Source organism: Coregonus lavaretus (genome assembly GCF_964263955.1).
Source record: "Coregonus lavaretus genome assembly, chromosome: 27".
In the NCBI taxonomy this organism is placed as follows: Eukaryota; Metazoa; Chordata; class Actinopteri; order Salmoniformes; family Salmonidae; genus Coregonus; species Coregonus lavaretus.
The window spans coordinates 9,765,792-9,778,904 of record NC_140014.1 but is presented as its reverse complement, the minus strand read 5'-3'; the positions used below and the strand labels follow the sequence as shown (position 1 = coordinate 9,778,904).

Below are 13,113 nucleotides of genomic sequence, written 5' to 3'. Positions count from 1 at the left end.
CTACGGCTGGCCATGCTTTCCACCTGGCTACCACTACCCCGGTCACCAGCTCTGCACCCTCTGCTGCAACTTGACCATGCCCCCCCCCGCTTCTCCTTCACACAAATTCAGATAGCTAATGTCCTGAAAGAGCTGCAAAATCTGGACCCCTACAAATCAGCTGGGTTAGAAAATCTGGACCCTTTATTTCTAAGGTAGTGGGTTTGATCCCCGGGACCACCCATACACAAAAATGTATGCACGCATGACTGTAAGTCGCTTTGGATAAAAGCGTCTGCTAAATGGCATATTATTATTATTATTATTATTAAAATTAGCCGCTGAAATTGTCGCAACCCCTATTACTAGCCTGTTCAACCTCTCTTTTGTAACGTCTGAGATCCCCAGAGATTGGAAAGCTGCCGTGGTCATCCCCCTCTTCAAAGGGGGTGACACTCTAGATCCAAACTGTTACAGACCTATATCCATCCTGCCCTGCCTTTCGAAAGTTTTTGAAAGCCAAGTTAACAAACAGATCACCGACCATTTCGAATCACACCGTACCTGCAAAAATCTCTGAAGCTGGAGACTCTTATCTCCCTCACTAACTTTAAGCATCAGTTGTCAGAGCACCTTACCGATCACTGCACCTGTACACAGCCCATCTGAAATTAGCCCACCCAACTACCTCATCCCAATATTGTTATTTATTTTGCTCATTTGCACCCCAGTATCTCTATTTGCACATCAACTCTTGCACATCTATCATTCCAGTGTTAATACTAATTGTAATTATTTTGCACTATGGCCTATTTATTGCCATACCTCCATAACTTGCTACATTTGCACACACTGTATATATATTTTCTGTTGTATTTTTGACTTTTGTTTTGTTTTACCCCATATGTAACTCTGTGTTGTTGTTTTTATCGCACTGCTTTGCTTTATCTTGGCCAGGTCGCAGTTGTAAATTAGAACTTGTTCTCAACTGGCTTACCTGGTTAAATAAAGGTGAAATAAAAAATTAATAAAACAATACCCCATAATGACAAAGTAAAAACAGGTTTTAGAAATGTTTGCAAATGTATTAAAAATAAAAAACAGATACCTTATTTACATAAGTATTCAGACCCTTTTCTATGAGACTCGAAATTGAGCTCCGGTGCATCCTGTTTCAATTGATCATCCTAGAGATGTTTCTACAACTTGATTGGAAACCACCTGTGGTAAATTCAATGTATTGGATATGATTTGGAAAGGCACACACCTGTCTATATAAGGTCCCACAGTTGACAGTGCATGTAAGAGCAAAAACCAAGCCATGAGGTCGAAGGAATTGTCCGTAGAGCTCCGAGACAGGATTGTGTCGAGGCACAGATCTGGGGAAGGCTACCAAAGAATTTCTGCAGCATTGAAGGTCCCCAAGAACACAGTGGCCTCATCATTCTTAAATGGAAAAAGTTTGGAACCACCAAGACTCTTCCTAGAGCTGGCCGCCCGGCCAAACTGAGCAATCGGGGGAGAAGGGCCTCGGTCAGGGAGGTGACTAAGAACCAGATGGTCACCCTGACAGAGCTCTAGAGTTCCTCTGTGGAGATGGGAGAATCTTCCAGAAGAACAACCATCTCTGCAGCACTGCCCCAATCAGGCCTTTATGGTAGAGTGGCCAGACGGAAGCCACTCCTCAGTAAAAGGCACATGACAGCCCGCTTGGAGTTTGCCAAAAGGCACCTAAAGACTCTCAGACCATGAGAAACAAGATTCTCTGGTCTGATGAAACCAAGATTGAACTCTTTGGCCGGAATGCCAAGTGTCACTTCTGGAGGAAACCTGGCACCATCCCCACGGTGAAGCATGGTGGTGGCAGCATCATGCTGTGGGGATGTTTTTAGCAGCAGGGACTGGGAGACTAGTCAGGATCGAGGCAAAGATGAACGTAGCAAATAACAGAGAGATCCTTGATGAAAACCTGCTCCAGAGTGCTCAGGAACTCCGACTGGGGGTGACGGTTCACCTTCCAACAGGACAACGATCCTAAGCACACAGCCAAGACAATGCAGGAGTGGCTTCGGGACAAGTCTCTGAATGTCCTTGAGTGGCCCAGCCAGAGTCCGGACTTGAACCCGATCGATCATCTCTGGAGAGACCTGAAAATAGGTGTGTAGCAACACACCCCATCCAACCTGACAGAGCTTGAGATGATCTGCAGAGAAGAATGGGAGAAACTCCCCAAATACAGGTGTGCCAAGCTTGTAGCGTCATACCCAAGAAGACTCTAGGCTGTAATTGCTGCCAAAGGTGCCTCAACAAAGTACTGAGTAAGGAGTCTGAATATTTACGTAAATGTGATATTTCATTTTTTTATTCTTAATAAATTAGCAAACATTTCTAAAATCCTGTTTTTGCTTTGTCATTGTGGGGTATTGTGTGCAGATTGATGAGGGGAAAAAACAAATGTAATCAATTTTAGAATAAGGCTGTAATCTAACAAAATGTAGAAAAGGTCAAGGGGTCTGAATACTTTCTGAAGGCACTGTAAGTTGCATGGACTCACTCTGTGAGCAATAATAGTGTTTAACATGATTTTTTAATGACCACCTCATCTCTATACCCCACATATACAATTACCTGTAAGGACCCTCAGTTGAGCAGTTTTCCAATGCCTTGCAAAGAAGGGATCCTATTGGTAGATGGGTAAAAATAAAAAAGCAGACATTGAACATCCCTTTGAGCATGATGAAGTTATTCATTACACTTTGGATGGTGTAATGAATAACTTCATCATGCTCAAAGGGATGTTCAATGTCTGCTTTTTTATTTTTACCCATCTACCAATAGGATCCCTTCTTTGTGAGGCATTGGAAAACCACCCTGGTCTTTGTGGGTTGAATCTGTGTATGAAATTCACTGCTCAACTGAGGAACCTTACAGATAATTGTATGTGTAGGGGACAGAGATGAGGTAGTCATTCAAAAATAATGTTAAACTCTTATTGCGCACATAGTGAGTCCATGCAACTTATTATGTGACTTGTGAAGCAAATTTTTACTCCTTTACTTATTTAGGCTTGCAATAACAAAGGGGTTGAATACTTATTGACTCAAGACATTTCAGCATTTCATTTTTAATAAATGTGTAAAAAAATAAATAATCCACTCAATACACCCAGTCACTACAAATATGCATGCGTTCTTCCTAACTCAGTTGCCGGAGAGGAAGGAAACCGCTCAGGGATGTCACCATAAGGCCAATGGTGATTTTAAAACAGTTGAAGAGTTTAATGGCTGTGATAGACAACTGATGGTTCAACAACATTGTAGTTACTCCACAATACCTAATTGATAGAGTGAAAAGGAAGCCTGTACAGAATGAAAATATTCTAAAACTTGCATCCTGTTTGCAACAAGGCACTAAAGTAATACTGAAAAAAGTGGTATGTTTGCGGCAAATCCAATACAACACATTACTTAGTACCACTCTCCACGTGTTTAAGCGTAGTAGTGTCTGCATCATGTTATGGGTATGCTTGTAATCATTTTTTTCAGGATAAAAACGAAACAGAATGGAGCTAAGCACAGTCACAATCGTAGAGGAAAACCTGGTTCAGTCTACTTTCCACCAGACACTGGGAAATGAATTCACCTTTCAGCAGGACAATAACCTAAAACACCAGGCCAAATATACACTGGAGTTGCTTACCAAGAAGACAGTGAATGTTCCTCAGTGGCCGAGTTACAGTTTTGACTTAAATCTGCTTGAAAATCTATGGCAAGACTTGAAAATGGTTGTCTAGCAATGATCAACAACCAATTTGACAGAACTTAAAGAATTTTGAAAAGAATAATGTGCAAATATTGCACAATCCAGGTGTGCAAAGGTCTTAGTGACTTACCCAGAAAGACTCACAGCAGTAATCACTGTCAAAGGTGCTTCTATAAAGTATTGACTAAGGGGTGTGAATACTTATGTAAATTAGATATTTATGTATACATGTATACAATACATTTTCATTATGGGGTGTTGTGTGTAGATGGATTTGGAATTCAGGCTGTAACACAACAAAATGTGGAGTAAGTCAAGGGGTATCTATCTAAAGGCACTGTAGTTGGAGAATTTCAACAAGTTATTAAGCAATCTGAGAAGATCAGTGATTTGGTCCTACATATTTTATTCATGCTTTAATACCTGGGTACTCCACCTGGACATAAAGACCTGCCATTTTTTCTCTGTCTTTATACTGCAATTAGGGTTAAGTGCCTTGCTCAAGGGCACATCGGCAGATGTTTTACTTAGCTTGGAGATTCGAACAAGCAACCTTTTAGTTACTGGCTCATCGCTCTTAACTGCTAGGCTACCTGCTGCCCTACTGTACCGTTTGGTGCAGCCCTGTGTGTTCTGACTGTCATCCTAAATGATTTCATTCATCATGAAACTTACCGGAGACACACTTGACAACCACCCAGTGACGACATATCCTAGTCAATCATATTATACTCATATTATATAATCAGTGTAATGGAGGCTTTTCTAGTAATTTCTTGACCGTGCACTTTTGTGTGCTTCCACCAGAGGGCCTCATGGAGGTAATACTCTACCACCAGCCTGATGACAAAAAGAAGAACCGTGGCTTCTGTTTCTTGGAATACGAGGACCACAAGTCTGCAGCCCAGGCCCGTCGCCGCCTCATGAGTGGCAAGGTGAAGGTGTGGGGGAACCCTGTTACTGTTGAGTGGGCAGACCCAGTAGACGAACCGGACCCAGAGATTATGGCAAAGGTGAGATCTTAAAGACCTGCACCTCGAGTGTCTGAACACCGCAAAGGGATGATAAATCACAGATACTAGGGTGTAGAGAAAATATGCAGATATCTTTCATTTTGAAATAAAATGGTCATCCTATGTCAGAGAACAACTTCTAAAGGCTCTCTTTTGGTATTCTGTAGCTCAGTTGGTAGAGCATGTAGCTTGCAACGCCAGGGTTGTGGGTTCGTTTCCCACGGGGGGGTGGTATGAAAATGTATGCAGTATGAAAATGTATGCACTCACTAACTGTAAGTCACTCTGGATAAGAGCGTCTGCTAAATGACTAAAATGTATGTCAAATGTAAATATCTTCCACCAGGTAAAAGTGCTGTTTGTGAGGAAACTGGCCACACCAGTCACAGAGGAGCTCCTGGAGAAAACTTTCTCCCAGTTTGGGAAGTTGGAACGGGTCAAGAAGCTGAAAGACTATGCCTTTGTGCACTTTGAGGACAGAGCTGCTGCCGTAAAGGTGAGTACAGGCGTCTTCTACGCCTCCTTTGATTATACATGCTATGTGTGTTTATCTTGTGCTTGTAGAGAATCTCTGGGAAATTCACTTGGGGAAACCCACTACCGTTTAGGCAATGCAAGAAATGAACGGCAAAGAATTGGAAGGCGAGGAGATAGAGATTGTTCTGGCAAAGCCTCCGGACAAGAAGAGGAAAGAGCGGCAGGCCCAGAGACAGCCAACCAGGACCACAGGGTGAGTAGAGGTCGACCACACCTAGCGACGCCCAGTCTGCTTGGAGTGGCTGGTATGACCGTCTTATGACCTGTTTTTGTGTTCTACAGTGCCTTCAGAAAGTATTCATACACATTGACTTATTCCACATTTTGTTGTGTTACAGCCTGAATTCAAAATTTATTAAATATATTTTTTTGCTCACCCATCTACACACGATACTCCATAATGACAAAGTAAAAACATGTTTTTATTGAAAATGAAATACAGAAATATCCCTTTTACATAAGTATTCACACCCCTGAGTCAATACTTTGTAAAAGCACCTTTGGCAGCAATTACAGCTGTGAGTCTTTCTGGGTAAGTCTATAAAGCCTTGTTCACACTGCAGGCCTTAATGCTCAAATCAGTTTTGTTTTTCAAATCCGTTTTGTATTACTGACTGTCCAAACATCAAGTGACCAAATCAGATTTGTGTGTGTTCAGACATCAGCCATTTGCTGACAAGGCTACACTAGATTTCATAGTAATGACGGGTGTGTGTGCAGTGGTGTAGGCTGATTGGTGGTGGTGCTTGTGCTTCCTATCACTCAGAAGTTATGTAGCAAGCTCAGGTGACAACAATGCCTTCCATGAACGTTTCCCTGTTGCTTTGAATGTTCAAAATCATAGGGTAAGAACACTTTTAAAGCTTCAAAGGATAAGATGATCCAACTTGATCCAAACAAGTCCTTTTTGACAAGCCACAGCATTCAATTAGCTAGCTAGGTAGCTGTTTAGCTTTCTAGCACATTCACTAATTTGTTTGTAAACAATTAACAAGCTAGTTAGCTACCACATGTTCTTATCAAACTGTCAACAGAGTATCTAGCAAGCAACAAGATATGCCGAATAACAGTCTAAAAGCCACTTGTGGGCAGATAAATAAGATTTGACCGTTCAGACACAAGTCAAATGGCCAGGAATCAGATGTATATCTGACTTCAAACCACCTACGAAGGTGTTTTGAAATGTGGCTTGAAATATCAGATTCCGTGTGCTTTTTGGCTGTCCAGACTGCAGGAAAAAGAACAGCTTCTAATCAGATATGCAAATTAATAGGATTTCACAAACTGCCAAAGAGCTTTCCACACCTGGATTGTGCAACATTTCCCCAATATTATTTTCAAAATTAATCAAGCTCTGTCAAATTGGTTGTGGATCAAATCAAATCAAATCAAATTGTATTGGTCACATGCGCCGAATACAACAGGTGCAGACATTACAGTGAAATGCTTACTTACAGCCCTTAACCAACAGTGCATTTATTTTTAACAAAAAAAGTAAAAATAAAACAACAACAAAAAAAGTGTTGAGAAAAAAAGAGCAGAAGTAAAATAAAATAACAGTAGAGAGCCTATATATACAGGGGGGTACCGGTGCAGAGTCAATGTGCGGGGGCACCGGCTAGTTGAGATAGTTGAAGTTATATGTACATGTGGGTAGAGTTAAAGTGACTATGCATAAATGTTTAACAGAGTAGCAGCAGCGTAAAAAGGATGGGGTGAGGGGGCAGTGCAAATAGTCAGGGTAGCCATGATTAGCTGTTCAGGAGTCTTATGGCTTGGGGGTAGAAGCTGTTGAGAAGTCTTTTGGACCTAGACTTGGCACTCCGGTACCGCTTGCCGTGCGGTAGCAGAGAGAACAGTCTATGACTAGGGTGGCTGGAGTCTTTGACAATTTTGAGGGCCTTCCTCTGACACCGCCTGGTATAGAGGTGCTGGATGGCAGGAAGCTTGGCCCCAGTGATGTACTGGGCCGTACGCACTACCCTCTGTAGTGCCTTGCGGTCGGAGGCCAAGCAGTTGCCATACCAGGCGGTGATGCAACCAGTCAGGATGCTCTCGATGGTGCAACTGTAGAATTTTTTGAGGATCTGAGGACCCATGCCAAATCTTTTCAGTCTCCTGAGGGGGAATAGGCTTTGTCGTGCCCTCTTCACGACTGTCTTGGTGTGTTTGGACCATGATAGATCGTTGGTGATGTGGACACCAAGGAACTTGAAGCTCTCAACCTGTTCCACTACAGCCCCGTCGATGAGAATGGGGGCATGCTCAGTCCTCTTTTTTTTCCTGTAGTCCACAATCATCTCCTTTGTCTTGGTCACGTTGAGGGAGAGGTTGTTGTCCTGGCACCACACGGCCAGGTCTCTGACCTCCTCCCTATAGGCTGTCTCATCGTTGTCGGTGATCAGGCCTACCACTGTTGTGTCGTCGGCAAACTTAATGATGGTGTTGGAGTCGTGCCTGGCCATGCAGTCATGGGTGAACAGAGAGTACAGGAGGGGACTGAGCACGCACCCCTGAGGGGCCCCCTGTTGAGGATCAGTGTGGCAGATGTGTTGTTACCTACCCTTACCACCTGGGGGCGGCCCGTCAGGAAGTCCAGGATCCAGTTGCAGAGGGAGGTGTTTAGTCCCAGGATCCTTAGCTTAGTGATGAGCTTAGAGGGCACTATGGTGTTGAATGCTGAGCTGTAGTCAATGAATAGCATTCTCACGTAGGTGTTCCTCTTGTCCAGGTGGGAAAGGGCAGTGTGGAGTGCAATAGAGATTGCATCATCTGTGGATCTGTTGGGGCGGTATGCAAATTGGAGTGGGTCTAGGGTTTCTGGGATAATGCTGTTGATGTGAGCCATGACCAGCCTTTCAAAGCACTTCATGGCTACAGACGTCAGTGCTACGGGTCGGTAGTCATTTAGGCAGGTTATCTTAGAGTCCTTGGGCACGGGGACTATGGTGGTCTGCTTGAAACATGTTGGTATTACAGACTCAGTCAGGGACATGTTGAAAATGTCAGTGAAGACACTTGCCAGTTGGTCAGCACATGCTCGGAGTACACGTCCTGGTAATCCGTCTGGCCCTGCGGCCTTGTGAATGTTGACCTGCTTAAAAGTCTTACTCACATCGGCTACGGAGAGCATGATCACATAGTCATCCGGAACAGCTGGTGCTCTCATGCATGCGTCAGTGTTGCTTGCCTCGAAGCGAGCATAGAAGTGGTTTAGCTCGTCTGGTAGGCTTGTGTCACTGGGCAGCTCGCGGCTGTGCTTCCCTTTGTAGTCTGTAATAGTTTTCAAGCCCTGCCACATCCGACGAGCGTCAGAGCCAGTGTAGTACGATTCAATCTTAGTCCTGTATTGACTCTTTGCCTGTTTGATGGTTCGTCGGAGGGCATAGCGGGATTTCTTATAAGCGTCCGGGTTAGAGTCCCGTTCCTTGAAAGCGGCAGCTCTACCCTTTAGCTCAGTGCGGATGTTTCCTGTAATCCATGGCTTCTGGTTGGGGAATGTATGTACGGTCACTGTGGGGACGACATCATCGATGCACTTATTGATGAAGCCAGTGACTGATGTGGTGTAATCATTGCTAGACAACCATTTTCAGGTCTTACCATTGATTTCTAAGCAGATTTAAGTCAAAACTGTAACTCGGCCGCTAAGGAACATTCACTGTCAGCGTAGATTTGGCCTTGTGTTTTAGGTTATTGTCCTGCTCAAAGGTGAATTCATCTCCCAGTGTCTGGTGGAAAGCAGACTGAACCAGGTTTTCCGCTAGGATTTTGCCTGTGCTTAGCTCCATTCTGTTTCGTTTTTATCCTGAAAAACTCACCAGTCCTTAACGATTACAAGCACACCCATAACATGATGCATCCACCACTATGCTTGACAATATGAAGAGTGGGACTCAGTAATGTGTTGTATTGGATTTGACCCAAACATAATGCTTTGCATTGAGGACAAAAAGTTAATTGACCCATTTTTTGCAGTATTACTTCAGTGCCTTGATGCATGTTTTGGAATATTTTCATTCTGTACAGGCTTCCTTCTTTCCACTCAATTATGTTAGGATTGTGGAGTAACTACAATGTTGATCCATCCTCAGATTTCTCCTAACAAATTCTGTAACTGTTTTAAAGTCACCATTAGCCTCATGGTGAAATCCCTGAGCGGTTTCCTTCCTCTCCAGCAACTGAGTTAGGGAGGACGCCTGTATCTTTTGTAGTGACTGGGTGTATTGATACACCATCCAAAGTGTAATGAATAACTTCATCATGCTCAAAGGGATGTTCAATGTCTGCTTTTTTATTTTTACCCATCTACCAATAGGATCCCTTCTTTGTGAGGCATTGGAAAACCACCCTGGTCTTTGTGGTTGAATCTGTGTATGAAATTCACTGCTCAACTGAGGAACCTTACAGATAATTGTATGTGTAGGGAACAGAGATGAGGTAGTCATTCAAAAATAATGTTAAACACTTATTGCGCACAGAGTGAGTCCATGCAACTTATTATGTGACTTGTGAAGCAAATTTTTACTCCTTTACTTATTTAGGCTTGCAATAACAAAGGGGTTGAATACTTATTGACTCAAGACATTTCAGCATTTCATTTTTAATAAATGTGTAAAAAAATAAATAATCCACTTTGATATTATGGGGTATTGTGTGTAGGCCAGTGACAAAAAATCTAAATTTAATCAATTTTAAATTCAGGCTGTAACAACAAAATGTGGAAAAAGTCAAGGGGTGTGAATCCTTTCTGAAGTATTCACACTGAGTGTACGAAACATTAGGAACACCTCTTTCCATGACATAGACTGACCCGTATTAATGTCACATGTTAAATCCACAGTGTAGATGAAGGGGAGGAGACAGATTAAAGAAGGATTTTTAAGCCTTGAGACAATTGAGACATGGATTGTGTATGTGTGCCATTCAGAGGGTGAATGGGCAAGACAAAAGTTTTAAGAGCCTTTGAACAGGGTATGGTAGTAGGTGCCAGGCGTACTAGGTTGAGTGTGTCAAGAACTGCAACGCTGCTGGGGTTTTCACGCTCAACACTTTCCCGTGTATATCAAGAATGGTCCACCACCCAAAGGACATCCAGCCAACTTGACACAACTGTGGGAAGCAAAGTATTCCTAATGTTCCTGTTTGCACAAAAAACCTGTCATGTTGCCTCTCTTGCTTTGTTGTTGTCACAGGTATGATGATTACTACTACTATCCTGCTCCACGCATGCCACCTCCCATGCGAGGCAGGGGGCGAGGCGGGAGAGGTGGCTATTCATACCCACCAGACTACTACGGTTATGAGGACTACTACGATGATTACTACGGTGGGGGTTACGACTACCATGACTACAGAGGTGGCTACGACGACCCTTACTACAGTGGTTACGATGATGTCTACGCGCCGAGAGGAAGAGGGGGCAGGGTGAGTCGAGGTGCCCCCCCTCCCCCCAGAGGCCGAGGAGCACCACCCCCTCGTGGCAGAGGTGGCTACATCCAAAGGGGGGCTCCTATGGGCATACCGAGGGGGAGCCGTGGGGGCCGGGGAGGCCCGCCCCAGCTGCAGAGGGGCCGTGGCATCAGAGGGGCCCGGGGGAACCGCGGGGGCAATGTGGGCGGGAAGAGGAAGGCTGACGGTTACAACCAACCGGACTCCAAGCGCCGGCAGACCAACAACCAGAACTGGGGCTCCCAACCCATCGCCCAGCAACCCCTGCAACAAGGTGGCGACTATTCTGGTAACTATGGTTACAATAATGACAACCAGGAGTTTTACCAAGATTCTTATGGGCAACAATGGAAGTAGACAAAAAAATTAACGGATTGGGCTTTGACCGCAACTTTTGTATGTCTGTGTGTTAGAGCTGGGCTATATGGACAAAAATCCATATCACGATAAATTGACTGAATTATCACAATAACTAAATTGAAAGATATGTTTATAACTTTAAAGGTCCAATGCAGACGTTTTTATCTCAATATCAAATCATTTCTGGGTAACAATTAAGTACCATACTGTGATTGTTTTCAATTAAAATTGTCAAAAATAAACAAAAATAGCTTCTTAGCAAAGCAATTTCTCAAGCAAGAATTTTGCTAGGACTGTCTGGGAGTGGTCTGAGTGGGGAGGGGGAAACTAGCTGTTATTGGCAGAGAGATTTAAAACTTTTTATTGGTCTATTAACCAATTTACAGGCAGGCCAAAACTCCATCCCACCAAAACAGGCTGACATTTCTTAAATGGCATTATCATACTTTTCACTGTATTATTCCAACCTCATAGTGTGGAAATCACGTTTTTGACAGCACTGGGCCTTTAAAGTGCACCACATATGTTTTTATATTACCCATAAAACTGCTACTACTTCTTTGAATGTTGTACCTATCAATTGTCCCATTAACAATAACCCATATTAGCAAATGTATTTAATTTCAAACTATATAGGTTATATATCGTAATCAACGATAGCAGCAAAATGTCCACGATAAGTGGACGGTGTCGATAATTTTCAGTTTATCGTCCCAGCTCTACTGTGTGTATATATCACCCACATTCTAAGGAAATAGTAACAAAAACATGCATGCATAAATTGGCTTAACATTACCCTTTTTGAAATATGGATTGGTTGCACTACAGTACCTATATAGAGCAAAAGAGTACATAACTTGCTTAATAATTTGTTTTAATCCTTTGTTGCTTTTCTTGTGGCTACTTGGGACGTTTTGGGCTTTAAAAAAGCAAGACAATTATATATAAAAGTCACTTTTTTTTTTTGGTCTGGCATTTACAGGAAAAGTGGACAATCATTTAAAAAAAGAACAATTCTTTGAGAAAGCATTTGCAATCATGAGAACCATTCAGTGACTGGCCACCAACCCCTTCCCAGACCCCCCTCTTTATTGGACATTTTCCCTCCCAGATTTCTGATAGGTAGGCATAGGACATTGCTTGTACAAGGCTTTAAAGTGAGAGCTGTTACAGAGGTGGGTAAAAAAGGAGAGGAAAATTGCACTTTTTCATGTACTGTAACAGTTGCGTTAAAGTTGTATGTTTAGCATTTGTAGAAGTAGACAAATTATGTTTTTCTAAATGTGTTACTACAACTTCAAAACTATTTTCTCTCAAATTTCCCCTTTTAGATAAGGGGTCTGGCAAAACCTTAATCGCCAAGACAATTTGTTCTTTGATGTGTTTGTATTTATACAAATGTTATTGTTACATTTCAATAAAAATCAACCATACTTCATTGAATTATCAGCTATTTCAAATTCAGTCGTGTCGTAGCATATTTTGATCAGACCAATTTTGATCTCCATGTTTGGCCTTGAATGTGAGATATTGGATTTTTTAAATGAAAGACACAAAACAACGACTTTTATTGGGATCAAGTAGTTCTTTCACTGATGTTTTACTATTCCGTTTTGGGCATCTTTACACCAAAATGTGTAAGTTGAGTGACCAACGCATTTACACCAAACACCTGGCAGTTCACACTAATGTGCTCTTTCCTGCATTCCCCCTCCATTACCCAGCAATATAAATAGTACAGCATCTTTTTCTTACATTTTGTTATCGTTTTAATTTCTTATTTAGCTACTCTCCCATTTTATAAAAATTGAACAGTTTTTTATTTAGTGTTTTGTTTGTTTAAGTTTCTCCTTTTATTCCGAATTACCCCAGGTGAAGACGCGAGAACGGCAGCGGTTGAGTGAGTGAGGAACACATCTATTCTCTGCTGTGTTCTTCCCCAAAGAAGGGTGAGCCTGGTTTACCTCTTCACCGCTAAACTGGCGCTACCCCTCTGCTGAGGGGCCTCAGC

At 42.7% G+C, this 13,113-nt stretch overlaps 1 protein-coding gene across 2 annotated transcripts in view; it reads left to right on the top strand.

The window, feature by feature from the left end:
* The window catches only part of LOC311102899 (heterogeneous nuclear ribonucleoprotein R-like), a 29,490-nt gene that overhangs the window by 12,927 nt on the left and 3,450 nt on the right, over positions 1–13,113 (top strand). The window contains exons 8-12 of one of the 2 annotated variants that reach the window (XM_084144372.1): positions 4,549–4,754; positions 5,101–5,250; positions 5,363–5,484; positions 10,487–11,031; positions 12,975–13,051. In XM_084144372.1, the coding sequence (XP_084000498.1) occupies positions 4,549–4,754; positions 5,101–5,250; positions 5,363–5,484; positions 10,487–11,031; positions 12,975–13,006 (1,055 nt within the window). In that variant the 3' untranslated portion in view covers positions 13,007–13,051. Of the gene's footprint in view, positions 1–4,548; positions 4,755–5,100; positions 5,251–5,362; positions 5,485–10,486; positions 11,336–12,974; positions 13,052–13,113 lie in introns of those variants that run through there. The other variant, XM_084144371.1, reaches the window with a different exon arrangement.